Genomic DNA, 22,262 nt, shown 5'->3' with positions numbered 1-22,262 from the left:
AGTAAACCATAACACTCTAAGCCAACACCACCTCCCCAACCCTGCAGCACTAGACAGCTGAATGTAGAAGTACCTTGGTTATCACATCGCCAGACAAGAATGCCGGCAACCAGCTCTGCTCTGAGTACTTACAGCATTTTAATTAAACCAGTATTCAGCATGTATCTTTGTTTGGGCACACCAATGGTAAGAATGTTTGAGGCTACAAATGCAATGCATACATTTACTTTTAGTACTATACGCATTTACTGTTAATTATTGTGGATGCTGTAAAGTCACATATAAAGAAAAAAAAAAAGCCCAGAAAATGGAAAAGAGAAGATAAATGCAGAGGTTTGGAGACCTTTCTGTACTATACCAGAGATCAGGAGTTGACAGGTTTAGACTATGACTTTCTAATTATCATCATCAAACACCAAGAGCATTATTATCACCAAACATCGGGGATCAGCTCCACTTATATTAAAAGTAATGGTCCATATCTGAATTGCTAAAGGGCAGTGGCTAAGATCAAAGGTGTCTTTGTGAGTTAATATGACAGTGACTTGCAGTGAGAAAGGTCAACCTGTCATCCTACTACTACAGGAGAAAAAATAAGACATCAAGGTTTTGCTCAGGGTTGTTGAGATAAATATTTTTAAACATTCAATGTGTAAGCCATACATTTTAAAAATTTGGAATTAGAAAGTTAATTTACAAACCTAAATTTTATATCTGATATCTTTCTCATTGGTTTCCCTTTTTGAGAATTAATTTTCCAGATGACTTATCAATATGCTAGTTTATCTTTTTAAATAATATTTTTAAGATTAACATGCATAGAGAAAGGTACAAAATTCTTAAGTACACAGTTTGATAGATTTTCACAAAGTGAATATACCAGTGAAATCAGGAAACATTATCACCACCTCAAAAGCCACTGTCATGACCTTTCCCTTCTCTGAAAAGAAAACCCACATCTACCTTTTGACACCATAAATTGTTTGTTTTAAACTTTATAGAAAATGAGCCGTGTGTGGTTTCACATGCTTGCAATCCTAGCATTCTGGGAGGTTGAGGCAGCAGAATCACAAGTTCAAGCGCAGCTTGTGTACTAGTGACTTAGCAAGACGCTATCATAAAATAAAAAGTAATAGAAAGAGCTGGGGATGCAGTTAAGTGTGAAGGTACTGGGTTCAATCCCAGTACCACACACACACACACACACACACACACACACACACACACACTTTTAGATAAAATAAATCACTGAATGTGTATTCTGCTGTATCAGGCTTCTTTTGCATAATATTCTGTTTCAATATGTATTCATTTTGGTTATTTACATCATGGCATCACATTCTACTACATGAATAGAATATTGCTAATTAATTCTATTCTTAAGGGGCATTGAATTGTTTTCAATTTAGAGTAATCACAAATATTGTAATTATGAATATTCTTGCACCTATTTGATACATGTCTATATGAATTAATGTTAGGTATAGTAGGTATGATCAAAAGATGTAGTGAATATTTAAAATTTTAAAAATTATTACCATAAAAGACACATTGCCATTATTCTCCTTCTAAATATTCCTCCTCACATCAGCCGCACTTATCCCAATGTTCTTGGCACTTTCTGAAGCAGTTCTGAAAGTCCTTTTTTGTGTCTACAGTTGCACTATGATGGTTGCCTTGATGTCCTGAATCAATTCAAAATACTTACCTTCCATGGTCATTTTCACTTTGGGGAGGAGCCAGAAGTTGTACAGGCCTGATCTGGTGAATAAGGTAGATGAAGACATACCATAATTTTTTTATGAGCCTGCTTTCCATGAGATGCCACTGGACAGCAGCATTTACTGTTTTTTTTTGTTTGTTTGTTTTTGTTTTGCTGTTGTTGTTTTTTTTAATAACAAGGCTTTCTTTTTTTATTTTAAAGAGAAAAAACTAACAAAAAAATAACAATGAAGACAAAAACAAAAACAACACAGAAGCAACAAAAATGATACATGACCTCAAAACAAAATGATAGGAATTAACAATGGTTACTACACCACATACTGTTATCTTTGTATTTTTTTAAAAATCACACCTCAAAAAGACACAAAATAGGACTTCCAAAACTGCTTCGGAAAGTGGTGAGAATGATGAAATACGAGTGTTTGAAGTGAGGAGGAATGTTTTGAAAGGGATTTATGTCTATATATCTTTACTGTAATTTTTTAAAATTTAAGCATTCACTGTAGTTCTGATACATCACATATGTATTATAATTACCTTTCCCATTCCACGGCTTGCTTTTGTACCCTCTCTCTTTCACCTTTGATTTAGAGGTCGCACATAGCCAAATATCATACTCTTTTAATCTATGGTTAATACTTTTTTTTCTTTTTTGGTCTTATTCAGGAAATCTTTCCCAATTCCTAGCTCATGGATATATTCTTCTGTTCTCTTTCTAGAATATTTATCATGCTAACTTTAACATTTAAATTTATCTTCCCACTGAAAATGAGTTTTGTGCACAATGGGAACAGAGCCAAGACTCTTCCTTTGAAATAAGCCAGCAATCTGGGCATGGTGGCTCATGCCTGTAATCCCAGCACTCTGGAGGCTGAGGCAGGAGGATCATTGTGAGTTTGAGACCAGCCTGGGCTACAAAGTGAGTTCAAGGCCAGCCTGAACTACATAGTGAGACTGTCTCAAAAACATAAAAAAAACAAACAAAAGCAAAATACAAATAAATAAATAAATGAACCAGCATCATTTTTTTAAACTTAGCAAAACGCCCATTTATTCAATAGGTTCTCAGTACCTGGGACCATTGCACTGTTCTGCAATGAGTTTGAATATCTATGGGCCTTTGTCCCTCACTTCAACCCACTTAATTTACATAATTAAATTAAAATGCCTTTCTCCATTGAATAATAAATTCTATGAAATCTGTATCAGGTTTGGTTCCCTAGAGAAATGGATTTAATATAGTCCATAAAAATAAATGAATTTACAAGGTAGGCTTACAACAGCTGCCTGTAGAATCAGAATGCAAGAGGGCATCGGCATGCTAAGCCAGCATCATTTTAAAGGGGAAAAAAAATCTCTCTCACACAACCTTGCAGTACCCAGTTTTTCATTAGCCAGTGCCCATGTATGTTGGATTTGTTTCTTGACTCTCTATTCTCTTCCGTAAACCTGGGTATCTATTTCTATTCCAGAAGCATATTGCCTTAAATAGCATAGTTTTATAATAAGCTTTGGTATCTGGCAGTGTAAACCCTTAATTTTGTCCTCCTTCAAGATTTGGCATTTTCACATTTTAGAATCATCTTGCAATTTATACATGTACACATACATCGTTGGTATTTTTGTGTGGATTGTACATACAAAATTATCAATTTGGGAAGAATTGGTATGTTTACAAAGCTGTCTTTCAATCCATAAACATTTTTCAATTTATTTAGAGCTTTTAAAATTTCAGATAAGTTTTACAATTTTATATGTACAGTCTTACATATAATTTGTTACTTTCATACCTCATGATTTAAGAGTCTGCATTATTGTAAATGGTATTCTGATTTCATTTTCTTAGGCTTGTACAGTTAGTTTTTCCTCGGTCCCTCTTGGGGGTTAATTTCAGCTTCCCTTGGAAGCTCAAGTCCTTTACATAAAATGGCACCACATCTACATATAACCTACACACATTCTCCAAGATATCATGTCAAGATTATTTATAATACCTAATAGACCACAAGTGGGGCTGGGGATTTAGCTCAGTGGCAAAGCGCCTGCCTGGCAAGCGCAAGGTCGTGAGTTCAGTTCCCGGTACCAGAGAAAAAACAAAAAACAAAAACAAAAAACAAAAAACTAATAGACCACAAGTGCTATTAAATAGTTATTATACTGCATTGTTTAAAAAATACTGACAGGAAAAAATGTCTGTACATATTTAATACAGATGGAATATTTTTACATTTTTAATCTGTCATTGTTTCTAGATATAGAACCCCTACATATAGAGAGCTAAGTATAATTGGTACATGGATATTATATATATATTTATATATATGATATCATATATTATATATAGTTATATATCTTGTTACATTCAATTATTAATTTTAATATATTATCTGTACAATGTTTTGGATTTTCTTATGGGGTTAAATAACCCTTAGTTATTGTGGGTTGATCAGGCTCGCAATCTCCAAGAGAGTGGATGGCAAAGGCTTAAATAAATGAGACAATAGAAATGGTTTCAGGGCCCCAGGAGGGTCTCACTCTCTTATAGCTTTGCTATTCTCTAAGTTTAGACAAAGACTTCTCTGGGCACCCTGTATTTATTTGGTTTTCAAGCAGGAGGAGGATACTCAAGAAGATGCAGGAATCTAGCATGACCTTGGGAAAATTTTCCCAAGTAGTAAATTATATCAGTCAGGAGAACTACCTTATCTTTAGGCTGGCATTTATTGCAGGAGTGTGGAGCCTGCAGCTGCAGTCTCCTTGCAGTTAATTAGGATTGGAGCCAAATGTCCTCAGCTGTGGCCTTATCTTGTCCTTTGAAGTGTCACAGCTTCACAGGCCAATACAGGCCTCAGCGGTGACCAGTGACTCACAGAGGTTTATTTATTGTGAGTCCACTGCCCATCTTCAGACAAGGTGCCTAAGCTTCAGACAACTCGCAAGTAAACACAGAAAGCCAGTTGGTTAATATTACATCCTGCTCAGCGCCGCTTTGCAGTGGTCTCCATCATTTTCTATATCATTAGGTCAAGGTACTCTTTAATTCTTGTGTCTTTTAAACATGTGATGTGGTTTTTATTTTTTAGTGTAATAGAGTTAATTATACCGATTATTAAGAATTCCAGGTACAAACAAACATGAAACCAAAAATAAAATCATGGGCATAAATAATTCATCCAGGGCACTATTACAATAAATATGTGTTATACTTTCCTATGGGCATTGCTGGATGTTGGTACAAAAATGAATTCAAACAGTCATTACCCTTGAGGACCTCACTGTCTAGTCAATACAGAAATAAAGATAATATAAGTGTCCAAGTAGAGAATGTTCAAAACACATTTTTAAAAAAAGTTATAAACTGACTCTTTTTAGAGAAATCAGGAACACCTTAGGCCCATTAAAATGGGTCTTCAAAGATGACAATGATGATAAGCTAACATTTACTGGATATTTACTATGTGTCAGGTACCTTATTCAGCACTTTTACATGCATTATTTTATATAGTTTTAAAAATAACTTTATGAAGTCGGTCCTGCGATCATTCTCCCTTATCAGATGAGACTTGGAGAGATTAACTGCCCTGACTGAGAGACACCGGCTCAAAGGAGTTCAGACAATAACAAACACATCCATCAAAGTTATCTTCCAAAAGAACATAGTGGTTTTCTCCTTCTTCCCCTCAGATTTTAGGGATAAAATCTGAACTAAGGCAATGGCAGTAAGAGGGAAGAAGGGGAAGTCAGTTTTAGAGAAGTTACAGAAGTACGACCCACAGGCTTGGGCTAGCCACAGCTTCACCAGAATGACTGGGCCTGTTTATTTTGCCAAGGGAAGGTCATATACTGTCGTATAGACAACGGCAGTCTGAGCCAGCACTGAGCAATAGTTACAGATGTCTCTGCCAACTCTGGGATGACTGTAGCCCCTATATAAACACTTCTATAAATCTGAGCCAGTGAAAGGAAGAGTTCACAGTGGATAAGAAAAAACGGAACATTTGGTGAGAAAGCACCAGAGCTTGGTGGTGAGAAAACAAACCTTAGGCTGTTTGCCAGTGAAAGTAAAGACAGTTGTGCTTATCTATCATTTTCAAAGCATTATAGTTCCTCAAAATAATTTTTTTCTGTAATTATGAGCTCTCCCTTCCCTCTGGAGGATAACATGTCATAAAGCTCCTTGAGGTAGGGAACACAGGAAATCTGAGGAAAACAACATTGTGTTCAAATTGACACCCATTACAAATGAGATGGTAAGAGAGGAGAAAGAGGTTTTATGTGGGTACAATTACCATGGGAATATTTGTTCAACAAAAAGATATAGAATTGAACTTTGCAAGACATAATATCTATGGCTAAAAGAAGAAAGGGGTGTCAGTAACATGGATGGGAAAGAACTCTAATGCTCAGGACCCCAAGAGGTTTTATTGCATCCCCTGTATGTGAATATATTGCTGCAACTTTTCTGTGAACTAATTTATTGATGTGAATCCAGACCATAGAAAGTATAAAAACCCTTAAACTTCTCAACTGTACATATAGGAATTTATTCTATAGTAATTATTGAAACTAGGCACAAAAATTTACATACAACCCTGTGAACCACAGCATTGTTTACCATAGCAATATCCTAGAAACTCAGTAAAACATGTGTTCATGAACATGATTCATTCCAGAAATATGCTTGGAATCCAAAGCAAATTCAAAATTTGCTTGTATATCAAAGCAAATTTCTCCATAAGAAATAATAGAAGCTCAGATGATTGGTTCCACAACCCAAATATATTCAGAGAAAAATGATCAAAGTAGTGTAGTACTGTACAAAATAAGAAAAGAAACATAAATGTAAACAGTAAATTAACCTGCACTTAATGAAAACCTGCATGACTGGTATGAGGGAGACAAGAGAGAGGAGGGTCATTGTGCAGCATGACTTTCACGGTCACTAACAGAAGCACTGGCATCTATCGGTCCAATGGAATCTTTTTCTTTTTGTTTAACTTTAACAAGGAAACTATTCAGTGACACTTGACTTTTGCCTGCTTTTAAGGATTTCACAGAAACATGACATTGCATTGTTGTTAAACAGATTCATCACTTGCACTGTTACAGCTTTAAGTGGTATTTTTCTATAAAATTTTGTACATCTCTCTAATTTCATGTGATGTGAGGGATTCCTCTGCCTTTTCTCCTCTTCCTCTGCTGATGAGATCTCCTTCATAACCTCTTGGTGTTGGGAGGTGGTGATCCACAATTCCTCAGCGAGGGACAGAGAACCACTGGCTTTGTTGTGATTATGTGACACTCGACATCACATACTACTCATACTGCAAGACATCGCTCATTTATTAAGTTAAAATTTATTAGAAGTGTTTGCTCATCTTGTGGAACATTTGCAGAACAAGTTATGTACAGTACTGTAATCTGATATTCAATTGGAAAGAGTTGGTTAAATAAATCATAGCACATCCACATGATGGAATATTATACATCTATTTAAAACCATGCTATGGAAGAATGTTAACTGATATAATATACATAATATATATTATGCATAATATACACAATATAAATATATATATTCAGCAATAATAGAGAGTGTGTGGCTATGCAAATATATATTGTCTACATAGAATAACCCTGGAAAGATTGTAACTACAAGTTTCCTTTGAATTACTTTCCTTTGGGAGTTTTAAAATTGTTTTAACTTTCTAAATTTTAAATAATTAATACAAATTACTTGTACACAAGGAAAAAGTTATTTCCAAAATGGTTAGGAGGAACAACAGTGTCAAGTGATATAGAGTAGTCAAAAAGGACAAGGACTGAAAGTAGGTCACTGAATTTAACAACACAGTAGGATAATTTAAGGCAAACATGGTTGAGAGAAGAAGGAATGAGATCAAGAATAAAAGTCAGCCGGTGAGTCCTGGAGCAGAGGAGAGCCACAGTGAAAAAGCTGAGCTGCATCGACCTAGGGCTACAGTCTTGTATCTGCAGAACACAGAAGAGGAGATGAGGTAACAGAAAAGGCTGAGAGTGTCTTTAAATTGTTCTCACTGACTATGAGAACAGGGAAGAGGTGGTGGAGGAGGTTATCAGCACACCTGATGAGTTCAACAAAGTGGAGGACGTGAAAAGGGAGGAAGGCAGAATGTGATGAGAGTGAAGTTTTTGTTTTAAGATCATTAAGCTATTGATAGCTGTTGTTTCTGAAAAGTTGCACAAGTCCAGGTTAGCTGATTTGACCATATCAAATGGCAAAGTCTGGGAGCCCAGAGGGCCTGAAGGAAAAGAAGAACGGGAATGAAGGTCACCATAGAAGCTCAAGACCTCTAGCAAGTAAGTCTCAGACTGGGAGAAAAAGGAATAAAGACTTGTGAAGGAAAGAATCCTCTACGCTAATTAGTGCTAGAGTCGGGATCAGAGTCTCCCAAAGGCCCATGTGTTGGAGACTTGTCCCAGATGGTGATGGAACCTTTCGGAGGCAGGGCCCAATGAAGTTATTGAGAGTGTGCCCTGAAGGGGATACATTCTCACTCTTTCTTGCTCTCTCTGTAAACAGGCCTCCTCCACCACATGCTCTTGCCATGATGTACTCTGCCACTGCAAGCCCAAAGCAACAAGGCCAAGCAAGCATGCACTGAAAGAGCTAAAATAGAACTTTGCTCCTTTTAAATGCCTCAGGTATTTTGTCATAGTACTGGAAAGCTAAATAACACAATTAGATAATCCCAAGTGTCCAGATCACATCAGCCAATGGAACTCATATGTGTCTACCTATCTATCTATCTATCTATCTATCTATCTATCTATCTATCTATATGCTGTGTGACCTCAACCAAGTGACTAAGTTACGCAAACTCTCAATGCTTCAGTTTTATCCTCTATATTTTGTCTTCTGCAAACCAAAATGATAACGTTGTTTATCTCCAGACTTTTACATTAGAACCAATTTAGCCTTTTCTTCTTTGTGTTTTTTATTGTTTTATAAGTTGTTTAATGAGAGTATATATGTGAAAGTGTTTTAAATTTTGCTAAGTCTTTTACAGATGTAAGTCTTATTAACACTGAAAGAACTACCTGTCAAAGAAACCTGCCCCATTGTTCTACAAGGTCCCTGTTCAATTATTCCTGGTATAAAATCCACACCAGTAGAGTCCCAAAAGTTGGATTATGTGAAATAAAGTGGCCTTTCTAGGAGGTTACAGTTAAAATATTATCTGGAGTGCCTAATCCTATCCAACTAAAAATGTATCTACTTAAAAATTTTGCTTAGTGTCTGTTCTCTTGTGGTCTTTCTGGTTAGATCTAATTAAAGAGGGTTTAACTCTTAGAGCCATCTAAACATCTTGTCATATTTTCCAGCCTCTCACAAGTAGTCAAAGGAAATATAAAATGAATCAGTGATAACGTAATACTACTCATAATATGCATTTTGTTTCTTTTCCATACAAATAATTATTGCTTTAACAATAACATATTCCAAAACTATTCCCAAAGGGAATTAGCAACTAGGATCAGATGAGGACTCAGTGTTCAAAGTTAGATCTTTGATTTCCATGTGAAATGAGAGAGAATATTATTTTTGCCCATCCTGCATATAGAATCAGTCTTAATTACTTCTATATCATTGCCTACAAATGATTCCTTAAATTCTTGGCCCAAAATAAAATAATTAAAACAAAACAAAAATCCTGCCTTGGTGCCTGTGTAGCAGTCTGCACCATTAAACCCATATTTGTCTCCACTACATATAGCTACCTCATTTTATATTTGATCATGTTTTACTAATTCTCTTCCTATTAACCTTCCCAGCCTTTCTGGTCATCTAGAGTTTCTATGTTCACCATCCAGTGTTTTGAGTAAGCCCTGCTCTTAGGAAAGTGTCTCATACTGACTTGCAGTGTCAATTATTAAGAAAGTACCAGTAGCGGATGCATTTTAGAAGATTCATAGAGCTTTAACTGTTAATGGTTTCAATTTTGCACATTTCTCCTTGTAACAAAAGCAGGACTGATAAGACAGATGTTACAGAGAATAGGAAATGAACTGTCCTGCCAGGCCAGGCATTCAGCATCCCAGATTGCAGGAGTGCTCTGCTATGAAGATCTGACAGACACAATGGGCTCTGATGGTCTAAGTCACAGGATCTCAATGGTTGGGGCCTTATTATCCTTAAGTGCTATATGACAGAGTAAGTAATACTGAGTTGTTCATAAAAGGCTTAAAAAATATCAAAGAGAGAACTTTACAGGAAAGAACTACATGGGGTGGAAAACAGCGTCAGGCCAAGGTCATGCACTTTGGTGCTAAGTGTGTAACTGGGCACGGGCATCATGGTAGAGGAAATCTGGGTGATGATGCTTTTCAGCTCTACTGAATCAACAACAAACAGCTGGATCACCTTACCTTCCACACCCAAGGCCTCTCCTACTTTCTAGTTATTTTCTTCCCTTTCCTGTTTAAATGTTTAGTCTAAGTATTCATCCTAGTGTAGGTAGAAAACAAATCCTGCCTGTGGTGGGCTCTGAAAAATTTCTCCATAACCATACAATTGCAAGTAAATACTAAATTAAGAAATAGAATACATTAGATTGACTAAATAATTGATTTTTCAAGTTAGTGTACTTGTTTCAACATGTTCTTTTGACTCTAACATGAAAAGAGGACAGAAAGTTTCACAGATGATGTACCAGAGTGCAACTAACTACAGGGAGTTGCCTTTACAAGGACAATGCTAACCAAAAATAGGGTCACAATACTGGTTTCTTTCTGATGAAGGTACTTGTAAATGGAGTATGTGCTCCTGAAAACCACTTGACCCAAGAGCAGATCATTTGTAGATGCAGTTTCTGTTCATGCTGTTAGGATAATGTCAAAGTTCTTAGAATAAAATCCAAGAAATACTCCATACTGGCAAAGGCAGTAGAAAAGGACCCATCCAAGTTATCCAAAGATACAGCAAGACAAGCTGATTTACTTAGATGCTTCATTATTTCAATCTAGGTTTTGAGTAATCTTTTATAATTTCCAATGAACTCACAATACCCTAGTAAACTATAATCTTGCACCAGTTGTAAAGGCCTAATATTTTGAGAATACCCATAGAATATCCATTTTTTGCATGATTACAAAAATGATATGAACATATAATAAAGGCAAAGTAATAAAATCCAAAGCAGTTGAGTGGTGAGAAGTGATCAGATTCTGGATAAATCCCACAGGTAGAGTGAATTAGTCAGGCAACATGAGAGAAAAGAGAAAACATGCTTGTACATAAAATTTCTGGTATAAGCACCAAGAAGAACTGAGTTGCTTAAAAGACAAAGGGAAATACACTTGAAAAAATAAGATTGTAAGCTCTCTTTGAATATAAAATACCTACTAGAAAAATATGTGCACATATACTTAAATATACCCACAGGAATTAGTCTGTACATAATTTTAAACATACTTCTTTGTGACTTTTTCTCATGGACACTCTTTTCATAATGTATAGATTGTTTCATAAGGTAGAAATATTCTGTCTGGACTCAATTTTATTCTTTGTTATGATGTTATAAGCAGAATTCTAAGATTACCTCTAAGATTCTAAACTGTCACAACCCCTCCTGCCCAATTTCATATACAATTTGCATAAACTTCTCTCCTTGAATGTACACAAGAAGTGTAAATATGGTAGGATGGCCACTTTCTGGATTAAATGACAGACATGATGGGAGAATCACCCCTGAGGTTGTGTAAATCACTGTTAATATTATGTAAGCTTCACTTATAGTCCTTTGGAGTGAGAGTCCCTCATTGGCTTTCAGGAAGTGACCTACTATATGTGAGAGGGCCACATGGTAGGACATGAGGGCAATCTCTAAGAGCAAAGGAGATCCCTGGCCAACAGCCAGTAAGTAAAGGGGGACCTCAGTCTCCAATTGCAAAGACTCAGTTTTGCCAATAACCCGACTGCATTTCAAACAGAACACCAAGTTCTAAATGGAAGCCACCTGACCAACACTTTTATTTAAGCCTTGAGACACTGAGAAAATAACCCTCTTGTGCCATGCCCAGACTTCCGAACCTACAGAAACTGAGCTAATATGTGAGAGATGTCTTAGCTGCTGAGTTTGTTGTGATTTGTTATGCAGCAACTGAAAATTAAAGTGCATAGTATTTCATCAATATCTTCAGAAACAAACACAGACAACCCTTTCCCAAAGAGAATGACTGATAAAACTACAAAATCCTCTAACTTGATAACCATGAAATGAGTTTCTTCAGCCAGTATAACCAACAATGTTGGTGGATCTTTTCCTTTTTACCTCTTTCTCAAAGATCATAGAATCTTGTAACAGAGCAAATGTACAGTGATTTTCACATGGTAGCAGAAATTAAAGGTCAGAAACTTAGTCTGCCTCTATGATTATATAAACATTTTGTCATAATCTTCCATCCATAAGCCAAGGAGTCTGACCTCAAACTATGTTTGCTTCAGGCCCAGCAGGTAACACTCAGGACACTCAACTCCAACAGGCACACAGAAGCAAATAATCACTGTGCTTTGCCTGTTCTCCACACGGAGGAAACACCATGAAATATTTGTCAATCACAAAGAGAACACCCAGCAGGTGGACAACTATGATTATTCACCCCATAACCCCCCCAGCAGGTGCCTGACAGCACCTGGGGTGAGGTTTACATTACATTAAAGATATCCCTTTGTGGTTACTATCAAAAGGAAGACCAGTTGCAAAACTGAGATTTCAGAACTACCTACGTACTTTGATAGAACAGCTAAACCAAAAAATGATAGAGTAATTTATCTCTTATTAAGAGAAAGTAGCCACTAGCATCATGAATCCCCAAATTGGCAAGCTTCCCATGGTGTCCAAATTGGAGAAGAAAATACAAGACACACACACACACACACACACACACACACACACACAAATGGATGTATTGGGATCAGCATCAGCAGTCAGCAATCTGAAGAACCCACAAGATGGTCCACTAGGCAAGTCATCCATAAGTTGCTGCTTAATAATTTCATTCATTAAATAGAGAATACCTCCCACACCAGTGACACTGATCAAGGATACCCGTTTAGATTTAGCAAGAGCAAAAACTCAACCTCTATCTATTAAACCATAAAAATTTTGGTGTTAATTGCATTAACTAATAGGGAAAGTTTAAAATGTAGAGCACAGGACCATGTTTAAAATACATGTAATTAATTGTAATTAATTGGCTTTTCACTGTATGTTGTGAGGTTTTATAGGTTGCTTGGGCCTTGACAGTACAATCAGCTCCTGAAATTTGATTATCCCCAATATGCCTAGTAATCTGGTCTCTGGAAGTCTGGCCACTCTTGAGATGACATAGGTCTACATCCTATTGGCCTGTATAGGGAAGGATTTGGTTACCACCTCTGCATGGTTTACCAAATATTTATATAGAACTTTACAAGTTACAAATGAAGTTCTATGCCCAAGATTGTTCAGCTAGGGAGTAGAACAGAAATGACAAAAAGGTAGCTTTTTTGGCTGCAGATATACATGTAAAAGGAGTAATAACTCTATTGCCCAGGTTACCCCTGACCAGGCCCTGAGCAGCTGATAGTCCCCAGTACCATAACAGCAACAACAACAAAATCCTGAATTTTTAAATTATTTCCTAATTTTCTACTACTGATGGAAAACTACAGATGCTCTTCAATTTATAATGGGGTTATATTTCTATAAACTCACATAAATTGAGAGTATAAATTCCTATTTATTACATGTAATCTACCAAACAAAATACATAGCATAACCTACCTTAAATGTGCTCAAACACTTTATGTTAGCTTACAGTTGCACAAATCTAGCACAAAGCTTGTTTAATAATAAAGTGTTGAGATGAATGTGATCATTGTATATATCTAAATTGTATTAATTTAGTACTAATAAACTTAATTAATTAAAAAAGTATGATCCAAGCATTAAAAATATAAACTGCTGAATATCTCATGTAGTTTATTGAATGCTGCACTGAAAATGAAAAAATAGAATAGTTATATTCTACTGTAAGTTATATCTTTGCACTACTGTAAAGATAAAACATCTTGAACTGAATCATCATAAGTCAGGCACCATCTGTATTCAGTTATGATTTCTGGGAAAAAATATGGACCGATGTACTATTTTGACCCAGGTCAAGAGATGATTCAAAAGTGTCCAGAAGACTTTCTGTCTCTAAGCTGATTTTAGAATCACTTTTATGGTGGGGTGAAAGGCAGAGGTGATTTTTATTTTACTATGATTTGTTTTATCTTGAAGGAAATATTTAATTCATTAATGAAGAAATATCTGCAGTGGTTGTCTTTATCTTATGATCTACATCATCTTACATCAGGCTTTGTGGCGAGAAGGTCTGAGCCTCCAAGTCTCTTGAGACAGCCCCATGGGTTCAGTCCAGAGTCTGTTTCACCCATTATTAATATAAACTGCTGAAACCTGTCCACTGATGTAAAACATTTGAAGAGGAAGGGAGACTAAGCAGATATATAAGTTTGCTTGCCTTAGTAAAATACATAACACATAATAGACACGTAACATACATATATTTGTAGGATATATCTACTAAGTATCTGTATTTAGAAAGAATTGTCTCTGTCTCTCTCTCTCTAACCTATCTTAATCAACATTGATTCCTTTTCAAAAATTTTTTCTTAGTATCAAAAGGTAAATGTAAGGTAATTCTGCATTTCAGTACCATGCAAAGAGAATGTAAAGGCCATGGTATAATGTGTCTTCAGATGCACACTTTAAATCCAGCATTAGTTCTGTGACAGACTGAAAACATTTGGGTAGAGGGTCAGAAAATAATGAACGTCTAAGTTTGTGATTCATTTTATCATAAGAAATAAGTGGTTTCATGAAATAGTCATGGCTTACCCTACCACAATGTACTGTCTTCAGACATCATTGCTTCAACTACTAGATCAAAGCATGAAAATTTTATGCCCTTTTCCACAGAAATAGCTGTTTTCTTTTGCTTTAATGTACAAACTGTTCTTTTCACAGATCATCTGGTCAGGTTGCCTTACTAGAATGCCTACAAGTGTGCAAGAAAATGTAAAGGGGTTGTATTGCTAATCAGGAAGTGTTACAGTAAAGTCTGCTTGTAGATATAATGATATAGCATATTCAAGCCCATTATATTGTACTAGCACAAGTATTTATGGAATATAAATTGTGTTTGCTTGCTGTTTTTCATAAGAAAAAAAGAAAAATGATTGTACAAGAATTTTTCATCCCCTAGTAAAAGTAAAGATGCTTATAGCTTGTGACTCAGTGTGTCACTCTCCTAGGAATACATTCTAGAAAAAATCTTATGTTTGAACACTCAGAGGCACAAGAACATAACAGTAAAAAACTCAATCTAAATCTGTATCTCAGTTTGTTTGTCTAAACAAACTGACATCTCAGTTTGTTTCTATAAACAAACTGAGACGTATACAATGGAATATTTCACAACAATGAAAATAAATGAATGGATTACAAGTTATACAACTCAGCCACACAATATTGAGTAGAAAAAATGTACGCCATAGAAAAATGCACACAATATTATTCATTTTACATAAAGACTAGAGACATGAAAAATAACAATGTATTGGGGATGAATTCAAACATGTTTAATGAAACTACCTAGAAGAGCAAAAAAATGATAAATTCAACTTCAGGATATTGTTTGCCTCTGTGGGAGAAATAAAGGAGATGGGACTAGGGAAGATAATATAAAAATCAAAAGTAATGATCTTTTCTTTTTCTCAAACTGAGTGGTAAGTACACAGATGTATACCATATTATGTTCTGTTAAATCCTCACATATGTTTTATAAACCAATAAAAAGAGAAATAGTGTAATTTAACTTTTTTCTTCCCTAGAATTTGATTCTCTTTATAGTTCAATATGTAAAATAATAATTTATGCCAAATTTAATGCTATGATTTGGGGAGGAAAAAGACTATTGTTTGCTAACCTCTAACCAAATATGTTGACTTTGTAACAATGAATTTTCAGTTACTAGTTTTTTGCATAGCAAATCTTTTTGGTTTGTCCAATTATTAGTGGTGTTAATAATAGAATATTTTACTAAGAATATTTTTGATGAAATTACATTACAGAAATATTTTCTTCAATATTCCAAGATCAAGGTAGAAACATAGCAAAGGCAAAAAAAAAATCATAAGATCAGATCTAATCCAATCACAACGTTAAAGGACACAAACATTGACATCTGTAAATCATTTTTACTGTACCAGTCACAGAACCCAGACAGCGGTTTTCTTCCTTACCAGAAGAAAATGAGACACTCTGGACAATGAATTTCCCCAGGAAGGTAATTCCAAGTTCAGACTTAACTGCCTCAGAACTGAAAGGAGCTAAACGGTGATCAGCATAGTTAACAGGGAACCCTGGAAATACACTCAGCCCACAAGTCCATTTCCAAATGGGAGCATCTGTGCCTGATGCCCAGAAAGGAATAGAAAATGAATGGAGAATGTATTCTAGGGAAGATAAGTATCAGGCAGCTACCAAGAAGTGGTGAGTTTTGGAATTTAAGATTTTCCTTAAATCTTGAAGATCTACAACAATAACCGGACTGAAATTATAAAGTAGATCTAGAACTCAGCCTCCCTGATATCATCATGTCCTTGCAGTGGACAAAGGAGGCAGTACAAGGCAGCTGTCAGTTTTTGTAAAACGGAGGTGATGACTCCTACCTTTCAGTGTTGCAGAGATTAAATGTTCCATTGTTATTGTCACTAATCTATCCTGTGTTCTGTAGACGGTGTGATCATTCTAAAATATAACTGCCTCTTCCTCAGTTTAAAACTCAACTATTGGTTCCCATGGTTCACGATAAGCCCTCAAACCCCTTAACATAACTTAACAGGCTTTTAGTGATCTGGACTCCTGCTTCCCTTGCCAGCCTCATCTCCTGTGGCCCTTGAGCCACACTGAACTAATCCAGTTCCCCAGCTCCCACGCCCTTCAGCTTTGCCTGCAACACACTTCTCCTCACCCTTCTTCATCAAAAACTCCTGTTGCTCTCCAGAGACCGGCTTAGCAATCTAAAATGGGAAACTTTGTATTATGTGTGTTTTATATATACACACATATTTTATAAGATCTATATATCTAGATATATATTTGATGTATATATGAGTATACATTATGTATTTGTAGATATATGTATGTATATGGTTATGTGTATCTTTGCATACAGACATTTTATTAGCTCATATGAAGTCATGTATACTTTATGCTACCTTATAATATCAACCTTAAAACTGTTTTCAATATTTTCTGCATATCAGCACAATGTACCTATATAGTTTACATTAAACAATAACATCAACCGATTTACTGCTTTATGGAAGCAATTTCAAAAAATATGGCAGTTAGTATAACATCTGTTGGGAAATAACTATGTTATATGTACATTTTTATAATATGTCATAGTTTAATATAAAGTATACCAATCATAAAAATGCCAGACTAACAATAATTTTACCACAAATCAGGGTAGAAACAAGAAGTTTTCTAACTGTCAGTCAACAGTAGGTGATACCAGAAACCAGATCACAGAGGAAGGATGCAGAGGAACTGCCAGTAATTTTAGAGGTCATCATGAACCTGCATGCTGTCCCTTTTTGCTTCAACTAGCAAACCATCAGCATTGACAACTGGCTTCTATGACTTCACCCAGAGGACACCTCTTACCTCAGCATCAAACCGTGGGTCCTGGTACGCATCACTGATGTTTACAGGAAGGCCTGTTGAAGCAACTAGCTCGGCAATGCTATTATTTATTAGCCAGTCAGAATATGATGATTTCTCCATGCTCTCTTTGAAACTGTCAGAACACAGGGCAGGCAGTAAAAAAAGAGAACTGTAAGTTTGTTTGAAATAAAATGCTATAAAACTATACTAATTGCAGGATTATCAAACTCATTAAGGGAGACATTAGTCACAGAACAATAGTGAAATAATTATCAGTAGCTATTTCAAAATGACTTACCTACCATTTTTATAATGTAAAATAATGAAATCTATCAAGAGAAATAATAGATTCTCTATGACTCAGAGAGTATAACCCTAGGTTGTTTTTAGGCTCCAATGCATGCAAATACATTAAAGAAGATAATAACATAGTGACCAACACTGATCTTAGAGCACCAACACAGTGGTTTAATACAATTCCACTGAATTCCCTAGCCTGCCCCTTTAACTAGACAGACTACATGTTTGGATACTATGAAAAACGAAACCTAAAAATGAGGGAAACAGGACATGGACTGAGAACTTGCAAAACTTTAAATGTGGAAAAAGTGCACATCTGGACACATCTTAGTAATTATTTCAGTAACTGTTTTAGTATCTGAGTATTTTTGTAGTGTGAGAAACAAAAGCACATTTCCTACTTACAAAATTTCACTCAAGAGGAATCCAGGTGAGTGGAGCCTCACCCTACACCAATGTGCCCAGGCAAGTGGGGGAACTCCAGCTACACAATAGGACCCCGACTAGAGAGCACACGATGGACAGGCAAGACTAGGGGCATAGAAAAGTCCAAAATATGAGCCAACAGGTGGTAAGTTAGGTGAACCAGTATTGTGTTTAGGGACAAAAACACATGGATCAGAAGAAAGTGGGCAGGGCCAACCCCCTTTTAAAATTTTTTTAAAATTTTAATTTAATTTTATCTTGTTTTATTTGTTTTTATTGTACTTTCTTTTCTTTTTCCTTTTTGCTTAATTTATTCTTCTTTTTTCTTTTTCTCTCTTTTCTAAATGGCTAAGGAAAACTCTAACCACAGAAAACTAATCTCATCCCCCAAAACCCAGAGATCGAGTTCAGATAATCCCTCAATTACTCCTTCATTCTTTTCCCTCTTCTCTAGTTTCCCAAACCTTGTGTGATCATCCTTTGCCCTCCACCCTTGCTTCTACCTCCTTTCCAGTTATCTTTGTTTTATACACTATCCTCCCTCAATTTCCCCATCACAGATGAAAATCACTCTATCAATGGGAAACACTTTTCATACAAACTCTTAATTTATGATCAGTCCTATTATATAACTATAGACTTTGCTCTATGGTCTAAAGTACAAAATCAATAGTTAACACAGTTTGTCAGTTTTTAAACTATGCTTGATGCTAATTTTATTGTTAATTATACTACTTTGGCTAAGATGTCATATCTATTGTAATCACGTATTCTCCCTTCTGTAACAATACTGGAAAGCTCTGGGGTAATAACCTCATCACAGCCCAACATCAAAGGATTGGGGACTGAGCCAAACAGATACCAAAGTTCCATACCTAATTAATTGGGAAGGTAGGATCTTGGGACTGACACAAACAAAGAACCTCCTACACACAGAAGGTATTCCTGAAGAACAGACTTTTCCTAGAGAGGCCTTTATACTAGTGATATAGCTACCTACTTAAAAAACTCACAAAGATCAATACAGAAAACAAAATTAAAAATTTTTTGAAATAGAAAATGACAAGACACAGAAGCAAAATGCAATCTCAGACTTCTAGCCTACCCACAAAAATTTCCAGGGCACATTGACATAGAGGTAACTGGAGGACACACATCTGGAATTTCTGAACTGATAGCAACTGAAGGCAAGAAACAAATCCATGAGACTATAGATAAAATCAGATCAGAAATAATTTGTCAGGTAAACAAAAGAAATGACAACCATATGAAAGGATTGCTTAGCATATCTAGAGAAAACATAAAAAAGAGGAGCATAGGAAAATGATGGAAACTTTGAGTGAACAATACAGGAAAGAAACAGAATGCATGAAATGGATTCAAAAAGATATCCAGGAAATTAAAAATTCCATTGAAAGCTGGCAAAACTGCTTGAATGAGACTGAAGATAGACTTTCAGATCTTGTTGATAGGATCATTGCTAGTGATTACAAAAGGAAGGATCTCTGAAAAATAACAAGGGACCAGGAAACAACAACTCAACAGCTGCAAGATGATGCAAAGATAAGCAATATAAGACTGAAAGATGACAATGAAAAAGCAGGAGTCAACATAAATGACATAAAAAGCTTATTTGCAGAAATAATAGCAGAAAATTTTCCAAGCACGGGAACAGAATCAGACATATAGTAAGTGAAGCATATAGAACTCCAAATAGCCATGACCAAAATAAATCTTCACCCAGACATATAATAATCAAGATCCCATAAATTCAGCACAAGCCAGAATATTAAAAAGCTGTTAGAGAAAAGAAACAAATCGCCTATAAAGGAAAGCCCATTACAATCATGGCCAGTGTCTCAATACAAACTTTCAAGTCAAGAAGAGCATGGAGTGAAGTATTTCAGGTCTTGAAAGAAAACAACTTCCAACCCAGATTGATGTACCCTGCAAAACTATCTTTCATAATTAATGGAGAAATAAGATACTTCCATGACAAAGAACAACTGAAGAAATTCATAACCACAAAAGCAGCCCTACAAAGAGTACTGAAAAATATTATAGATGGAGATAAAGATGACCACAATTCCAAGAACAACATCAGAAAGAAATCACCAGGCAGGGTAAGCAACTAAACAGAAGGGAAAAGCAGGGACCCAGAGCAGGAAAATAACATGACAAAGATAAACTAATACATACCAGTTATAACCATCAATTTAAATGGTTTCAATTCACCAATCAAAAGAAACAGGATGACAGAATGATCAAGAAACAAGATCCAACCATATGCTGTATATAAGAAACATATTTAACTCAAAAGGAAACTCATAGGCTGAATGTCAATGGATGGAAAAAACAATTCTACATGCAACAAGAACCCAGAAAAAAGCAGGGATAGATATTCTGTTTGCTGAAAATGTGAACTTCAATCAAAGAATGATAAAGAGATAAAGAAGGTCACTACATACTTATTAGGGGGAAACTTAAAGAGGAAGAGATAACAATCGTAAATACATATGCACCAAATATGGGAGCACCTAACTGTATAAGACAAAAGTATTAATAGACATGAAAAATCAAATAAGCAATAACTGAATTGTAACAGGAGAACTTAACATGCCATTGTTACAATGAAATAGATCAACTTGATAAAAAACCAGCAAAGAAGTAACAGAACTGAACAAAACCTGTGAACAAATGGACTTACTAGACATTTATAGAGTACTCCCCCCAACAATATCAGAATACACATTCTTTTCAGCTGCACACAGGATGTTGTAAAATAGACCGTGTATTAGCCCATAGAACATACTTAAGTAAATGCAAAGGGATTGAAGTTATCCCATGCATATTATCTGATCATAGTGCAGTGACATTGGAAATTAATGGCAAGAGAAACCTCAAAAACTCCATAAACACATAGAAATTAAATAACACCCTCCTGAACAGCCAATGGGTCACAGATAAAATTAAAGAAGAAATTAAACAATATCTACAATCAAACAAATATGCAAGAACAACTTACTGAAACCTGTAGGATGCAATGAAAGCAGTCCTAATAGGGAAAATTATAATGGTGAATGCTTACATTGAGAAAATAGAACAAGCACAAATAAACAACATAATGCTGTACCTCAAGCTTGTAGGAAAAGAAAAGCAAGTCAAGTCCAAAGCCCATACAAGGGAGGATATTATAAAGATCAGAGCTGAAGTTAATGCAATTCAGACTAACAAAACAATACAAAGAATTAATGCATCGAAAAGTTGGTTCTTTGAAAGAATAATAAATTTGATAAACTCCTAGCCAACCTTATCCAAAAAAAGGAAAGAAAAACTCAAATTCATGCAATGAGAAATAAAAAGGGTGAAGTCACCACAGATCTTGTGGAAATTCAGAAGACCATCAATGCCCACTTCAAAAATCTCTACTTGAAAAGGATGGAAAACACAGAAGAAATGGACAGATTTCTAGAAATGTATGGATTACCAAAGCTGAATGAAGAAGATATAAAAATTCTGAATAACCTAATATCAGTTAATGAAATTGAAAATGTAATTAAAAACTTACTAACAGAGAAAAGCCCAGGTCGTGATGGATTCATGACTGAATTTTACAAGAAATTTAGAGAATATTTAACAACAATATTCCTCAAACTCTTCAACAAAATTAAAAGGGAAGCAATTTTACCTAACTCATTTCTGGAGGCAAGTATTACCCTGATACCAAAACCAGACAAAGATGCAACCAAAAAAGAGAACTACAGGCCAGTCTCCCTAATGAACATAGTTGGGAAAATCCTCAATAAAATATTACCAAACAGAGTGTACCAAATCATCAAGAAGATTACACACCATGACAAAGTGGGATTCACCCCAGGAATGCAGAGATGGTTCAACATACACAAATCAATAAATACAATACACCGTAACCACAGAGTCAAAGACAAAACCACATGATCATCTTAATAGCTACAGAAAAAGATTTTGATAAAGTTCAACACTATTCATGGTAAAAATGCTACAGGAAATCAGAATAGATGGTCTTTA

General features: G+C 35.5%; 1 protein-coding gene across 1 annotated transcript in view; it reads right to left on the bottom strand.

Annotated features, from left to right (window-relative positions):
* Pde11a (phosphodiesterase 11A) overlaps nt 1-22,262 on the bottom strand; it is a 375,824-nt gene that overhangs the window by 163,410 nt on the left and 190,152 nt on the right. The window contains exon 6 of the mRNA XM_005373398.2: nt 17,490-17,622. Within this exon, the coding sequence (XP_005373455.1) occupies nt 17,490-17,622 (133 nt within the window). The remainder of the gene's footprint in view (nt 1-17,489; nt 17,623-22,262) is intronic.

The sequence above is a fragment of the Chinchilla lanigera genome, unplaced genomic scaffold (genome assembly GCF_000276665.1).
Source record: "Chinchilla lanigera isolate Chin_1 unplaced genomic scaffold, ChiLan1.0 scaffold00002, whole genome shotgun sequence".
In the NCBI taxonomy this organism is placed as follows: Eukaryota; Metazoa; Chordata; class Mammalia; order Rodentia; family Chinchillidae; genus Chinchilla; species Chinchilla lanigera.
The sequence above is the reverse complement of the archived record's forward strand: the minus strand, read 5'-3'. Positions and strand labels throughout refer to the sequence as shown.